The sequence below is a fragment of the Chelonoidis abingdonii genome, chromosome 6 (assembly GCF_003597395.2).
Source record: "Chelonoidis abingdonii isolate Lonesome George chromosome 6, CheloAbing_2.0, whole genome shotgun sequence".
NCBI lineage: Eukaryota > Metazoa > Chordata > Testudines > Testudinidae > Chelonoidis > Chelonoidis abingdonii.
The window spans coordinates 113,681,302-113,698,168 of record NC_133774.1 but is presented as its reverse complement, the minus strand read 5'-3'; the positions used below and the strand labels follow the sequence as shown (position 1 = coordinate 113,698,168).

Below are 16,867 nucleotides of genomic sequence, written 5' to 3'. Positions count from 1 at the left end.
AAAGGTGATTATTATTCTAATCAGCTCTTTTCAGGGTACAGACAGCAGAGAGGAGAGTTAGCTTGAAACTGCAATAAGCAATTAGTGAAGAGAATGAGCAGAATTTTGTTTGGTTATTTCAAAACAAGTTTCTGTACATGAAGCAATGACCTGCAGTGTTAAGATACATGGGAAGTATTTAAGTAAAAAGACCTTCTGCAAAGGACTGTTCATTATCATCAGACTTTAGAGTGGCACTGATGCCATTTAGAAGTAACTTTATTATTAGAAGCACTAGTGAGGAAATGGGCAGAATTTCATTTGCCTACGTCAAAACAACTTTCGGTTCCTGGGCTAAGTAAGGCCTGGGGCATCAAGATAAAATAAAGTATTCTGAGAAAAATATTTTCGGCAATGGACTTATTACCAACAGGTATGTGTGGGCAGTGATGTTAATGGAAGTTGAATTTACATGCAGGCACTGAGTCTATAATTTAACTGCTATATCTTGCCTGAACTGGACGCTATTCCTTTATTTTTAATAGGTTCTGAAATGGGAAGAGGCCAAATTTGCACACCAATACGTTTCCAAACCAAAAGTACTGCAGTCACGAAGTTCAGGTTATATAAGCAGCACAGCCCTGTATACATCCAACATGGGAAGAGACGATAATGTCATTACAGAAAGGAATGAAGTATTATAGTGGATTTCGTTTTGCTACCGTCTCAATAAACTAAAAATGTTCTAATTTAAAAAATGGAGCTTATACATAAACTGCTTATATATAAACTATGATCTGGTCAGATGCACAGTCTACTTTTTACTGATTTAAAGACTTTTGTATGACAGCATATTCCGCCCCCCACTTTTTCTCCAGTTGGAACTTTTCTTGACTCTAGATACTTTTCGACCCCAGTGGCTTATTTCAACCTGGGTGGACCACCTCCATTCTTTTCACAATGTTTAAAAAATCCTTATTTTTAATTTAACATTACAGTCATGCTGTTTTTTTCTGATACCCACCCACCCCATTATTTCCTTTCTGATCACATACATACCCTGCATTCCATCTCCAGCTTCCCTAATTATACTTTGACCTTTACAGATTATTCCTGGTGAAGGCCTCATAGTTGAAACACCATAGATAATTTTGTCTTCTGTTTTTGGCATGTATTAGTAAGAAACATTTTTTCTTTTAGCAGTCCCATGTGCAAATATAACACCCTTCTTATATTTTTATCCACAGCTGAGTACTCATTGATTTTAACTAAAATGAAGTCAACAGAATATGTCCAAAAGTCGAGCGATGGTGACATATCTTAACTTCCTTATGAAAAGATGATTCAGCCATATTTTTGTTCTAGTGCAGGAAGTGACACTTCCAATCCCTTACTCTGATGGATAAGTCTCATGAAGTTGAGATGTTTTGTTCAGATAAGCAGCCAAAGTTTGGATTCTTATCTGAATCTTATCCAAACCTGCACAAACTGGGTTAGAAGTCAGGCACAAATATGCTGTTTCACAATGGTAAAAAAGAAATAGGAAAATACAGAAGTGCAAAAATGTACACTATTTTAACAAATGATTTGAAGTTGAAGAAATGGTTCATTTCTCATTAAGGTAGGGCCAACTTTCTAACTGGGCAGAAGTTTGAATTCATTTTTATTTTCATCAGTTCAGGTGCTGATCCCTATTTGGTTCTTGGTAGAAAAGTAGACTTCTAGTTATCACATGCCAAATTGACATTGTTCTATCTGGGAATCATTAATACAGCTTGCTGGTTGTTTTAATCCAAACAAAAATTTGCTAAATAATATGTTAGCTGATATTTACTCAATTTGTGTGGGAACACAAAATATTCAGCAGCTCAGTATTACAAACAGATTACGTCTTCCTATGTGTTTGAACAATGCCTAACATATTTTGGCCCCATTACTAACAATAATAACAAAATTCAATTATAATTTTAAGTGAAAATGGTTCTATTAGAAAATAGTAAGTTGCATCAAAACATCATTGCAGCTTAATTCGGACTTAGTTGAAATGGCTGGAGAAACATTAAAGACGATGGGATGTCAAGTTTCCTAGTCACTAGAAAATAGACTAAGAAAAAAATGGCATGGCTGTACAGCTCCACATTTAATAATAAAGACACTATTATTAGCTACCACTTTCAAATATTTCAGATACAGAGAGGATTGGGGAAAAACTCAGAGGCAAATTTGAATGAAAAACTTATGTAAATGATAAAGCAGATACAAATTTTAATTTTTTTTAATCGGTCTACAAAAGCAATAAAATTCTTTCTTACCCTGGACCTTTCCTCCAGTTTTGTCATCATGACTACAGTTGCACCCCGTTGCTCCCACATCATTCTCCAGAAATCTCCAAAGGTTTCTGGGAGAGCCCCTTGTGTTGCTATGTAAGCATTCTGCTTTCTGTACCCATCTATGTAGTTGGCATTGACATAGTCACTTCCAGGTATGCCTGCAAAGCAGGAAGAATGAATACATTTGAGAAGTCAGATCACATCAGACACTATTCCTGAGACATTCTGTTACAAAGGTGAGCAAAGGTTCCTCCATATGTTTTAATAAGCATATTTGAAACTTGATAAACAAACAATATAACAACATTGTGATGTCAATTGGCATGGAAGAAGTGTTTAGATAGGGCAGATTCTTGCCTTGGCATCAAACTTAAGTTCGAGAACCTCTTTTTTGCTTAGATTGCAGCAGCCAGTTATAATATATGCTAGTTTCTATTCGAGACAGTTTTGGTATCTTTCTGCTAAAGTGGTGATCAATCAGTCAATAAAATGTGTCAAAAGAGACAAATGGGCTCTCAAACTCCAGCTGTCTCTTGTCCCCACGTTTCCTTTCCTCTCTCCAATGCAACCTATCATTTGATATTGTTTTCCTACAACGTTTAATTTGCAAAAGAGAGAAAAGGTAAGCAAAACCACTGTACAAAATAAACTGTCTAACTTTAGGAGGAAATCAGCATCAGCTGCACAAAGCTCAAATGGACAAATTGCCTGTGCATGACTTTGGGGGCTTGTATGGGCAGAATGCTCTACCATAACCACACTAATGTGGCCTGCTATGCTTCATGACCTATATAGGCATTTTGGCCAGTAACCACATGCAGTTTGTTGATTCAGTGGCCATGCTGCACTGCCCAGAAACTCCCTTGCACGTTGTCAGGAAAAGACCAACTGTAGAGTGCTGCTCCATTTTTTGCAAGGGGTACAGAGGTGGTTCTGTTGCATTTCAGATCTTGTGTATCCTTTCTGGGGGAAGGACAAAATTTCTTCACCCAAAGGAAAATTATAGGCTCCCATGTTTTCATTCTTTACATTTTTAAATATGGGAAAGGCGCCGATAGTTTCAGACTACTATGATTACTGTTTGTACTTCTCCCCATAATTGGATTGCAGTAGATAAGTATTGGCCTTCTTTTAGGAAAAAGAATATGGAAACCAAGTGCAAAAAAATTATGGAACCTACTATAACATATGTGTATGAAGTAAACACCTTCACAAACCTGAATAAAAATTAAACACATATGTAACAAGGTGGAAGGTCTAAGACCCTGCAGTCCTGTTCTGTTGAGTCACCCTAGGCGTAGGTACTAAAACTCTTTATTGAGATTGAGAGGTATTACTGTCAAGTCATGCAGGCATGAGGGTCCAATGGGCTCCAACTGGATATACAGGGGTTAGCAAAGCTCTTTGAGCAGAGAACAAAACTGAGATAGTACAGAGGAAGTCTCAGACGTATTGTGACAATTCGGCCTCCATTTTAACTTAATTGTGAGCCCAACTGTAAGAAGGGAGTGAAAGGTCATAAAATACCACAATAACCTAGAATAATAAATTTATAATAATAAATAAATGTATTATTTTTAATAAATAAAAAGATGCAAAATGGAATCAGAAAGACTGTATTAGTCCAAACAAAAAGGCCTACCTGATATAATTTAAGGGGCGTATAAAGACCATGCCGATAAACAAGAGAAGTGTGGGACCGGAAATCAGTGACCCAGAATTGTTGGACAAAATAATGAAAGGATGGGCTATTTCACCCAGTGCTCTCTTATGGGGGTTCTTAAAAGAAAATACTTGGGGGAGAAAAACATGCTATCAACTACTTCAGATGGGGAGACAGGTGGACCAGAAGGAGTGAGCTTCACCACTGTGGCTGATACATCCTCCGTCTCCTAGGATCCACTGTGACACTGCTGGCCCTTTGTCATACTGGTTCTGAAAGAAATCCTGACCAGACGGGGCCAGAGAGAGGGACCCAGATGACATCTGCCACCACTACCGGCTTTGATTAAATCCTGAACCCCAGTTGGGAACATGAGACTTTGATTCCTGCTGTCACTCCCCCACCCCATTTGTGTGTCCTTTTCATTTCCCACCTTATTTCTTCTCTTTCCTATCTCTCTTTTTTGCCTTTCTGTTTAATAAGAGACTGGTTTAGCTGGCCAAGGCTATATACTTCGCAACAGTGCTGTAAGACTGTGACCAAAGAGGCAGCTAAAAGCAATGCCTTACGTAGCCCAATGTTGGTACCAGTTTGCTATGTCTTGCGGTGGTTGATAAGACCATGCGCATGCTGTGCCTGCATATTTCTGCAGTAAGGTTGCAAGTGAGAATCTACACCAGAGAGAGAAGCTGCATTTTCTACCTTTGCTGTTCTTCTCTCTCCTTTCTTGTGTGTGTATTTGTCGTCTACAAAATGGGATCAGACTTTAACAACAGCAGCTCCAGCATATCTCAACTAGCTCTTTTCCTCAAAGGTTATTACTATCTTTAATACCAGCTAAAAAACTGTTAGGGGGAGGAGAAAACTCTCTCTCCAGCTAAAGGGAAAGAGAACAAGGAGTGCTGTTAAAGTGAAAGACTTACTCAATACTTTACTTTTGAAACACTTTAGCTTTTTTCCCCTTCTTTTAAAGAAAAGATTAAAGAATTTTTAATGTGTGTTTACCATAGAACTAAGATGGCTGACATCTCTGTATACCAAACCCGGAACCTTGTTTACAACTGTTTACTGTTGTGCAATGACAGGATCGGGGGGGGGAGGCAAGGGAGGGATAGCTCAGTGGTTTGAGCATTGGCCTGCTAAACCCAGGGTTCAATTCTGCACCCACCGAAGTCAAAGGCTCCCATTAACTCCAAAAATGTCATATCAGGATTTAACTCTGGGACTGTGTGCTCTTCTGAAGACTGTTTAGGGACACAGCATATTCATACCATACTTACAGTGTCATTACCAGAGAGACAACATGGGTGAGGTAATATTTTTATTGGACCAATTTCTATTGGTGAGAGAGAGCTGGTGTCATTACTGTTTTCTAATTGATGACTTTCAGATCTTAGAGAGACTGGGATTTGGAGCAGCTGCTTTTTCTCAATTTTTTTTTCATTTTTGTGTGGAAAACTACTGTATTTTTGGAAATTTTGGCTGGAACATATCAAATTGTGCATCCAAATAGAATAGTATGAAAACAGAGCTGAGTCTTCTGAGTCAATTTTCTTTTGGCAGGAATTACTGGTTAATGCTTTTATAATTATGCTAGATAATACTTAATCCTGCCTGGAGTCAGAGGACTACATTAGAAGACCTCTAACATCCCTTCTAGTCCTACGATTCTATAATTCTATGTCAAACTATTAGATACACAGCTATCAGCGGCACTAACCTTCTAATCTGCCAGGGGTGCTCAGAATCCCACTTCTGCCTCAGGCCCCGCCCCCACTCCACTCCTTCCCCAAACTCCTGCCTTGCCCCCCAGTCCACGCCTTCCCCCAAGGCCTCCCAACTCCCCTCTTCCTGCCACCACTCCACCTCTTCCAACAACAACAACTAGCTCTTACATAGAGCTTTGCCATCACTAGATCTCAAAGCACTTTACAAAGTATCTATTTATGAGGAATCTTTCAATCTATACTTCAGGATCAGAGTCATCAAATCTAAATCTTCTTATTTATAACTTCATTTATAACTGAGCCTATCTTTTTCCAAAATTCATATCATACCCACTAACAGGCACATGTGTGCCCCTGTCCCTCCACAGCTATCCGAAGAAGCAGTTAGGTAAATTAGACAGACTATTCTGAAATAAATGGGAAATCTGAATGTACAGTGGAGTAATCTTATTATCAAATCTTTCCTTTTGCTACTTATAGAGATTTTTTTTAATGTACCTATTTTTTCATTTCAGCACCCAATTAGCAATAAGGTTACTGACCCCTTACAAAGAGACTAATTAAAATCCAATATAATCTGGAAAAGACTATAAAACTATGGATTACATGTTAGGATAGTCTTAGTTTGGCCAGTAAAACTAGCCTTGGAGGCTCAAGGAAGCAATATGATTTTTTTTTAACCTGTATAAATAGCATTTAGTTCAACTGCAACTAAAATTTCAGTTTGGCTTTATATATATATATATAAGTTTCCAGGTGGTGCAGAACAAGTCTCATATATTCCTTTTCTAGTAGCCCTTCTGTCTACGGGAAAGAGTCACCAAAGTCTGCAAGTTCCTTCCTTAGCATGCAGCTCTAGCTCTGTGGTGGCAACATTAGATGAACCGTTGAGCACAAAAGACCTTGGCTTCTCAGGAGAATAAAGCAGCCAGATTTTACAAACACAGAGCGTAAAAACCAGTGAAACAAAAATATTCCAATAACACAATTGAGATACACAAAAGATAACAAGCATAAAAACAAACATTTTCTCTGTGGCTACTGATCAGAGGGGTAGCCGTGTTAGTCTGGATCTGTAAAAAGCAACAATGACTAACAGATGTATTGGAGCATAAGCTTTCGTGGGTGAATATTCACCCACAAAAGCTTATGCTCCAATACATCTGTTAGTCTTTAAGGTGCCACAGGACTCATTGTTGCTTGTAGCTACTGACTTACTATTGGATTGTTTTCATGAAATAAAATGAGAGTTGAACAAGCAGCAATATTCTCTGTGTACACAGGTTAAGAGATACAAGTCCTACATAATGGGGCTGGTAATGCAGACCTTAGCACTATTTCTTTGATTCCCTGAAGAAAGTTGTCATCTTAAATAGCTTTAATTAGACTTTACATTTTATTCACAGACTGAAATCACATCATGAAATTGTTTCAAGTCTTTACAAAGGCTAAGTACTGCACAGCCTTTCTATTTAAGACAAATTAAACCATAAACCTTTGTTTCTATGAGGCTTCTCTAAAAGATGTGCTGTTAAGTATAAAAAAAGAGTCTGAAGTAATAGGATTAAACTCTGTCGTGCTTGTAAACAATTAACTTGAGATAATGTAATGATGAATAGAAAATGCTGATGAAGCTGTACTATCGGCTTAAATCAATGACTAATGTTTTGAACTATGTCAGGATGAAATGAACTAAAACAGCTATTGGATGCAAATCAAAAACGTTGTTTCTGAGAAAGTTCTCTTGTAACAAGATACATATTGGTAAGGAGATTACCAAACTCAAACGGCGCCATGGAATAAATACCATGTAGTATTTAGAGCTCATTGAAAAAAGAGCAGTGTTTAGCAAAGACACTTTTAATAATAGATATTGATAAAATGAAGAAATTTCACTAGGGGACAGGAAAATATAAAATATTGCAAAGCAGTTTAAAGAACAAAGGGAAGAGGAGAAACTTAGGTGGAGGAGAAGACGGATTGTTGGCATGGGAAGGTACATGGCTTGGGGCTGAGAATGGGCTGATGGGACTAGAAGAGTACAGGAAAGAAATGAATGGAAAGAAGAGGAGATATAGGAGTTCCCAGGGCAGAAGGCAATAGAGAGAGAGAAAACTTTGGAGAGGAGAACAGAATACGAGAAGGGAACAGGACTAGGATGACTGAACAGACGGAACAAGGAAAAGGACCATGGATGAAGAGAAGAGAAGACAGTGAAAAGGGAACAGAGAGCAGAAAAAGATGGAAAGATTTAGAGCTAGAAGTGGGATCTAGGAGTCAGTGGTGTGGGGGAGGTGAGGGCAGGAACAAGCAACAAGGAAGGGGGAAGATGCAGAGAGGCAGAAAATTATCTCTAAGAAAGAAAGCCAGGGCAGACAAGCAAGGAAAGAAGGCTGAGAAAAGTGGTGGTAGGTGTCAAAGAAAAACAAAAAAAGTTAGAGTCACTTTCAAATCTTCTAAACTGGTCAATAGAAAGACTCTTGGCAAGGAAACGGCTGGAAGGGTAGAAAGAGATAAAACACAGAGAGCCACAGATAATAACAGCACAAGTATGACAACAATGCATTCTGATGACAGTGTCATATTGACACAATATTGCAAAACAAGTATTGAAGTGCAATGTGAGGATATCACACTGATAACTGTGTGGCTCTCTGAAACTCAATTTATCCATAAAGCAGTTCTCTAGCTCTTCCAGGGTGAGTAAAGATATAAAGTACAGCACTATGATGTATATCAAAGGAAATCCTGGATGGAAGTAACTAGTAATGTTAATACTTAGATGACATACTGTAAATTCATAGAGTTCCTATTACCTATGAACTAAAATACTGCTTCAGACAAAAACATTTTCAGTTTAATTTTTTTAAGGCAAAATAATTTGGTGGGAAAACAATTTTACTATCAGAATTTACATTAAACAACTAAGGACCAAATCCTTCACCTCTGTGCAAAAACTAAACCCATGGCCTTTTTTCAAGGGCTCTCCAGTGGGGATACACATGTGTGGGAATTGATAGACTTATCTCCTTTTGGTCTTGGAGCATCAGTAAAGCAACTGTGCCTGCGTTAGCATGGCCTCCCAGCTCAGGTAGCATCTGCAGCCCCAACATATTTCTTCACTGACCAGTTTTGGGTTGTAAGCGGATCCACAGTCCATGTTGTTTACTCTCTCAAAATTCGCTTCAGATTTGCTGTTTAGACAGCCACTCAAATCTAGAGATAGCCATTTAGCCTGCCCTCTCTACACTCTGTTATCCTCATTATGCATTGGTTCTTCTGCGTCTCAAGCACGTTGGTTGCAGATGGGAAGAGACAGGAAATCACCCTAAACATTTGGTTTTGTTTTGTGAACAGAACATAATACAACTGCAGTGTGACAGAGAGCATGTGTAACCAGATTGCAGTACACTGCAGTTGCCCTTAACTGTTCAGCAAGTATTTAACAATATAAATTTGTCAGAATACCTTCTACAGCTAAAGATCATGACCCAAATAGTGAATGCCAATTTAGTGGTAACTGGTGACTCAATATAAAACAAGAATATTCGCAGTTTCTTGCCTTTTTCTTTCTTAAGATTTTTCTTAGATGCACAGATTTACTTCAATGCCCAATCTAATTTTAAAGGTGCTAAACTGCCCAACAGAAATAATCAAGCAGTTGTGATATGGCAGACATTATTTACACTTGATTTTTTTTTCAACTGTTAGTATTATGCAAATCCAAACACAGATCACAGATTTTTAGTCTTAGATGCCTCCGAACAAGAACTGGAAGCCTTTTTGTACGTGCATTTGAAAAATATTTTATTTCCCACTATTTTTAAACCCTCTTTTAAAGTTTAAAATGAATTTTTTATTTGTGCTAATTTGATCTGTTTGTGCTTAACAAATATGAGGCAAATTTCTGCTCTCAGATCCACACGGATCCATACATCAGATCTCATTTCTGATATGCTGCTCTCTTCTAGTGCTATGGAACTTCACCTTCTTCTCCCCTTGCACGTGTCCCTCCTGCACACATCCAAAAACAGCACAATATCAGAGATGAGATTCAACTTGCACACTGGAGTGGAATTCTGCCAAATGATATTTTTTTTCATATAGAAATTGAAACGAACATAACCAACTTAGGTTTACCTCCTAACATGACATTTAATGAAAAGAAATTAAAATATCGCAAATTCAAAACCATTATCCGTTTACACAATATTCAGTGTTGACTGTGGAACTCATTGCCATGGAAAGTTGTTGAATCCATGAACTTAGAAAGATTCAAAAAAGGGACTGGATGTTTAAACGTATAACAAAAACACAATAGCTAATGTTAATAAAGCTTTTGGAAGAGATCTTTAACCCATGATTCAGGGCTTAAGTCGATTTTTAATTTTTAGAGATGAGGGAAACAGATTATCCCACATCTGTCTACAGCTGGGTTCTTAAATCTTCCTCTGAAGCATCTGGTCCTGGCCACTGTCAGAGACAGGATACTGGACTAGATGGATCTTGGATCCACTTCAGTCTGGCAATTTCTATGTTCCTTGTTTGTGCAACAGCATCAATAATAAAGCGATCATAGTTGTGCGAACAGTGCTTGTTTAGGCACTAGACTAGGACTTGGGAGACCTGAGTAAGATCCCTGGCTCTCCCTTCATGATCCTGGGCACATAACTCAATCTCGCTGTACTTCAGTTCTTCACAGGAATGATAAACTCACTAATGTTTGTGAGGTCCTCAGACATTAAAGTGGTGGGGGTCACCATACCTAGACAGATGGTTAAGTACTACAGTTGCAAAAAACCAAAACACACATCTGACTGAGACGTTCTAAGCACTTGATCTTATCATTTGGGGATAGGCGCTTTTTTGTAGCTGTACAGATCTCTCAATAGAAAATTTTAGACTAAGAACACAAGGCTGTATCCAAAATCCATTGACGTTAATGAGGGTCTTTCAATTGACCTCAGTGAGCTTTGCATGAAGCCCATAGGTATTTAAAATAGTGAACAATGATTCCCATGAGGTTACTGGGCCTGACCTATGTGGATAGTGCCACTCTGAAACATATTCCTGCAACAATATTAAAAGCATTCATTTCCATGGCAGCTTGAAAACAAATGCAGCTATCAAATGAAATGCTAGGTAGCCTATGTATTTTCCTACCAGGAACGTTTATTTTTATTTATAGACTGACAAAACAGTGTAATGAAGTATTGACACTTGAAAAAGAAACACTTATTACACAATTTTAAGCCAGTATATTAAATTTGGCAAGTTAGACACATAAAAGAACTCAGACATATATCAATAGAAAATCTCTTCAAAAACTGGGAGTTAAATAGTTAACTTATTGCTTATTTCAAGTCAAATCATTTTAACACAAGCAAACATTTCAATTTATGTTGCTTTGGTTGTCGTAAATTGAGGCCTGAAAAGTTTATAAAGGTAGGTAAATCACCAGGTTGAGTCAAAAAGCTATTTGTGTATGTAAGCCTATCACTGATATTTCATATGGCTATAATTATGTTTTATGCACTTAGAATCAATAGCATTTTTAAAGAGTTAGTCACTTTAACCTCCTCAGGTTATTTATGCCATTAAAAAGGGAAATCAAACATTTCAGTTAGCATTGATGTTTTCTCAATCCCTTTAAGTATTTCTTTACCAGGTAGAATCCTTTTCTGCAAATACTACACTTGCAAATTGTTATTTAGAACTTTTCTTTTATTCTCAATTTTTACTTTAAAAAGTTAGTCTTCTGGGTAATTTGATTAACCATGTTTAACTGAGGGTTATTTCTGTGGGTTATTTTTTCTTTTTCGCATTTTGATGACATCTTCAAAACATGTTAATTTCCAGGGTCACTTGTTAAGGGGAATCTGGCAGGCCTTTTCAAACCCAGTCATCTCTTAATTCACTTATGAGTCAACAAATGGATTTATTTGAAATTAAATGTTCTTCTCGTTTGTCAGTTACTCAACTCTCTTCCCAGCCAAAATACAGTGAAAAATTATTTCCCTTGCTTTAGAACTAGTTACTTGTGACTTAAAGTGTACTTTGGAGAAAGGGAAACAATTCAGAAGAGCATCACTGCACAGTGGTTTGGCTGGTTTTTATACTATTTACCTATTCTCTCTTTATGGAGTTGTTGTTTTGTGTGCTGAACTACAACAAATCAACAGCATGAGAATCTAACCAAAAACAGAGACAACTCTAATTTTAGTAAACTCTTTGGTGTTCAGCTAGATATTTCTATAAAGTAATGTGAGGAAATGTAACTGACACCACTGAAAAATTTAGTCAATACCAGTTAAATGAACTCCATAGGTGGAACAAATGTAAGATGATTATTATATGCAAATTTTTCAAGGCAATCATTTAAATTTTCTAACATACTTGAGAACCTGTGTCTGTGTTATCAAAGCGTACAATATGCAGCTGCAATAAATTAGGCAAAGAGGTAAAGCTTCAACCAGTGGAATTGTGTTTTCCTTCACTGAGCATTTACTTGGCTGTGCATAGCATATTAGAGAATTGATCACACCTATAAATACCATCAATGCTATATCCCATGTCTGCAGGTTTGGAGTAGCCAAAGATAAGGCATTCACAATGTCGATTAAAACACTGCACAATTTAACAGATAGAATGTTAAGAATGAAGCAACTATGTCTTTGCATACAGGATACAAGGACTGAAAGTCCTCTTTAATTTTAAAGCCAATTCAATATACAAGATCTATCAAAGCTTACTAAAGGCAATTTTTATTTTCATTTAAATGGTCCCACTTAAATATATAATCAATCATATTACTGACATTACTAATACATGGTGGCCAGCTGTGTAGAATAAACTGAAAATCTGCCTTAATTCCAAGAAACAGCTTGGAGATAGGTAGTGATAGGTAGACAGTGAAAAAAATTCTCTGATGAATACTCTTTACTCCTGTTGTTTTAGCACTTGGGAAACTAGACAAACCCTATAGAGCCCATCATCTTGGATAGCCTCATTCACTCACCACAGAGAAGAACACTACATGATCAGATCTTTGCAAAACTGTCTATCAAAGAAAGCTACAACTAAAACTTGTCATTTATACTACCATGCCCATCTACAGGCAATGACATTTGAGTTTCCAATAACACAAATACCTGAAATTCAGTTATTGTCTGTCAATGACTTCCAAGAAAAATGTGTTTAGTTTACAAGTAAAAAGTTGGGTTTTCCAACTGCCAGTTCTGTATACTCACTCTGAGACAAGAAAGCCAAGTTCTGTTCTTTCTGGCTCATGTGTTATCAGCATCACTAAAGATTTGGCAAATGAAAATGAGTTATCCATTATGCTGACAATGTGAGAGCTAGACAGGAAACCATCTCACACTCCCTAATAGTTGTGCTGTTAGGAGTAAAAAAGTAGTGACAATTTTTGTCAAAAAAGTAAGTATATAAGACTTGGCATACACACAAGGAGCAGATGTGTTGAATAAGAAGTCTCCCTCTTTCTATATATGGCCTTGTCTGGTTTTTACTGCTTCATGTTATTGAATCACTCCAAATGAACACTGAAAAAGGATGATTATTACATGAATTTAAAGCTATTAATTTAACTAACAAGAAGTGGTAAAATTATTACATTAGCATTTAATATTTAATGAGTTTAATTTGTTAAATAGCTCCTTACCTTCTATTGCTGAAAGCAGAACACGAGAATGGTCATATGCAATTACATTTGCATATCTATTCTTTGGTTTGTTTACTTCCAAGTTAGAATGCTCCCACGTGAACTGCTGGCCAGGGTCAATTGACTTAAAAAAAATGAAAAATGATTAGCTTAAAAACACAAGATAACATGAATAATACAGACAGCAAACAGTACACTCCCAGTTTTACTTGTCCTTTATAAAAATTCACACAGCCAGAGATTATTCATATAGGACTGCATGACACAAAGCATTTAGCCAGGCACAGCCTAAAAAGTACTGCACTCCCATCATACTGATGCCTATTGACAGTTACATTTAGGTATCTTCCTTATACAGACTCTCATTTGTTCTTATAAAAAAGAGAAAAACAGGAGAAGCTCTATTTTTACATGGAAGGAGGGACAGAGAGTATGAAATAATATGGACACATAAAAATGGAAATTTAGTACCCATCTAGGGATAGCTAATCATGCTTTCTGAGATTTTAGCCATGTTTTGAATTGTAAACTATAGAAATACCTTTTATTCATTAGTTTTCAAATCACATACGGATCCACCTGTGTTTTGCAAACATTTTTGCACATATACTAGATTATGCTTTAGAAAGAAATGGAATTTAAAAATTATTAATTACTTTTACCATGGTATCGGCCCAAGGCACCAGCTGAGACTTGGGACCTCTTTGTTAGGTCCTGTAAGATACACATATTGGGGGCCGTAGGGGAATATGGTGTTAGAAACAGATTCTTAACTCTCAATATTTCATATAAGCTTATAGATAGTTATACAGCCTGCCTGAAGATAAGAAAAATGTCGAACTGATTCTCACTGTCAGGCTATTTTAACTAGAACAACTGTGGAAAAATAAGTCAGGAACACTGGAGTAAGTCAATAATATTAAAAGTACTGTAATCTCCCTTGGTTATATAGGTATAATTCATATATCTACATTCAAGATATTTGGCATCTCTCACTGTAGTTAATGAGAGAAATATTGATGCCCTCTATATATTTTATTGTCAAAAAGGTGAAGTTCAGCTAGACAGTAAAACACAAAGCTGCATGGAAACTGTTGTAAAAGTTTCTTAGCTATCCTGACGAGCTTCTGAAGACATTACAATTGTGGTCAGTCTAGGGCAATTCCTTGAATTCACTTTGTTGTAAAACCCAGCCTGTTTAGTGACACTAACTTCTACACTAGTAATTAAGAGCAAGGATTTTAAAGGTATATAAACATCAAAAGATAGATGACTACTGGGAATTGGGAGTTAAATTCCTCGGTGCTTCTGAAAATCCCACTAGAAACTATCTGCATCTTTAGGCACCTAAATATTATTAAAAATCTGGCCCTTCTACAATTTTGAGATGAATAATTAGAGTTGAATAAGACTCTAGAGATCAATGAAACAATTAAGGCCACTATCATTTATTCTCCTGGATGACATATAGACAGAAAATTTGATCTAGTTACAACAAAAGAGCCAAGAAATATGTAATACGTACAAGAAATATAGGGGTTAAACTACAGTCGCTGCAGGTGAAGACTTAACATTGCATTAGGATTTAAGACATAAAACCAATTAACTATGAGCTAAGTAATTATTATGATCCAGAAATTACAGACGTCATTGAGAAGGGGCCAAACTCATGAAGATTTTTAGTTACACAAGTTTAACTTTTTATGGTGTAAGATATTCTAAGGAGACAGACATTCAGCACCTTCTTCAGAAATTATTACTCCTCTCTAACCCTTATTTAATTGTTTCCCTTAGGCTATGGTTCAACTAGAGACGTGTCAAACTGCTCAAGTTAAATTAGAGTAATTAGACTGAATCTACCAGTTCAAGGATACTGTTAAATCCTTTCTCATCTACATGTTTTTTTTTTCTTCATCTGGATACTTTATTTATAATATGACACCTTCTACAGTGCCATTGGGGGGAAAAAAAGAAAAGAATTCTCTTGATTCCTCTTCACAAATTGTAGCCTGTTGCATCACACTGCCTCCTGTCATGTTGGGTTACAATGCAACATAATGAAAACAGATTAAGAGATGAGGCTGAGTCCATGCTTGATATATCCCAAACTTACACCAGTTTCTTATATATCAAGTATCAACTGAAGAGAAGCAGTGCCTTGTCCTATCTGAACTGCCTTTGACTTTGTACTTTCTCATTAGTATCTATAATTCAGTTAGATTAAAATCTTGGCTCCAAGAAGTGTATCTAGCATAAACAACCTTATCAGAGTGAAAACAGAAATTTTAGGAAATAAACTTGACTGGGGAGAGTAGAGTAAAATGAAACAACAGTATAATTTTTAAAATGTCAGTCTTAATCCAAACCTGTATAATTTATTACATCTCCAATCTCGATAAATAAAAGGTTAGGAAATCCCAGTGTCATTGACTAGCAAATAATAGATTACTTATTACTGCTTACCTGAATGGGCTTGGCACAGAAAAACGAACTGGTCTAAAGGAAACCCTTGTTCACTGGAATTCCAATTCTTCAAGGGAAATTCAGCCCTTTCAACTATCAACACCCCCCTCTCTTTCTGGAGGCTATGAAACAGATGCTATGAAAAGCATTCCATGTTCCCTCTGTGATACTACCCAATGCAGTTGTTATATGGTATAGAGCAATTGATATGGTTAATATTTACAGAGGTTTCTCGGCACTACTATGCTCTTATGTTTTGGGGACAACTCTCCTCTGACTGATTCATGAACTAACTCCATTCCCTACAGGGAATAGCTTTAAAAGGGCAGCTACTGGCAGTACAAAGAAGGTAGTCCACCCATCAATGGTATGAAGTATTCCAAACAAACAGGGAACTCTCTTCATTCCATCAACCATGTTGGCAAGATAGCCAGGGAATTACAAACCAAACAAATAAACTGGGCCCTTCAAATATATTCCCCAACCATGATCATAAAGGGGAATATCTATAGTTTTCTGACTACTGAATGGAAAGGGCAAAAACGTTTAGTGACCTACGTGAGAAGAAGAAAGGTCTGTTTTAGGAACTTTCAAACTGCTTGTTGCAGCTGTAACTTGATGGCATGGAAAATAATGTGGGTTGTGTATTAGGCTTACTGCTTTGCTGTTTGTCTTGAAGCTTAAGGTCAGCACCTCTCTATGGCTTTGCTTTAAGTTACTGTAGATGCACTCCATCCAGTGGAGGCTTTTTTGACCTCAAGATCAACCTAGAGGTGACTAGCTCTTCATCATTAATGGCCATGAGACTGCTGAAATTACTCATCACATGGGTCTGGCAGGGGACGGAGTTTGATTTTGCTCTACTGGAGTACACCTGCTATGAGAAATACAACTGCCTATATTTTGAAGGCAGGTTTAGTAAGACAGGAAGTAGGCTGATACAAAGTTCAATTTCAGAAACTACAAGGTTTTGGTTATTTTGTCCAGAGAACTGTGGCAATGGAAAGAGATTTAAAAAGAACAT

General features: G+C 37.0%; 1 protein-coding gene across 36 annotated transcripts in view; it reads right to left on the bottom strand.

Moving 5' to 3' along the window:
- The window catches only part of PTPRD (protein tyrosine phosphatase receptor type D), a 1,348,190-nt gene that overhangs the window by 61,982 nt on the left and 1,269,341 nt on the right, over nt 1-16,867 (bottom strand). For all 36 annotated transcript variants that reach the window (XM_075067326.1, XM_075067339.1, XM_075067332.1 and 33 more), the window contains 2 exons: nt 13,381-13,504; nt 2,292-2,467 (listed from right to left, as the gene is read on the bottom strand). In XM_075067326.1, coding sequence (XP_074923427.1) covers nt 2,292-2,467; nt 13,381-13,504 — 300 coding nt within the window. The remainder of the gene's footprint in view (nt 1-2,291; nt 2,468-13,380; nt 13,505-16,867) is intronic.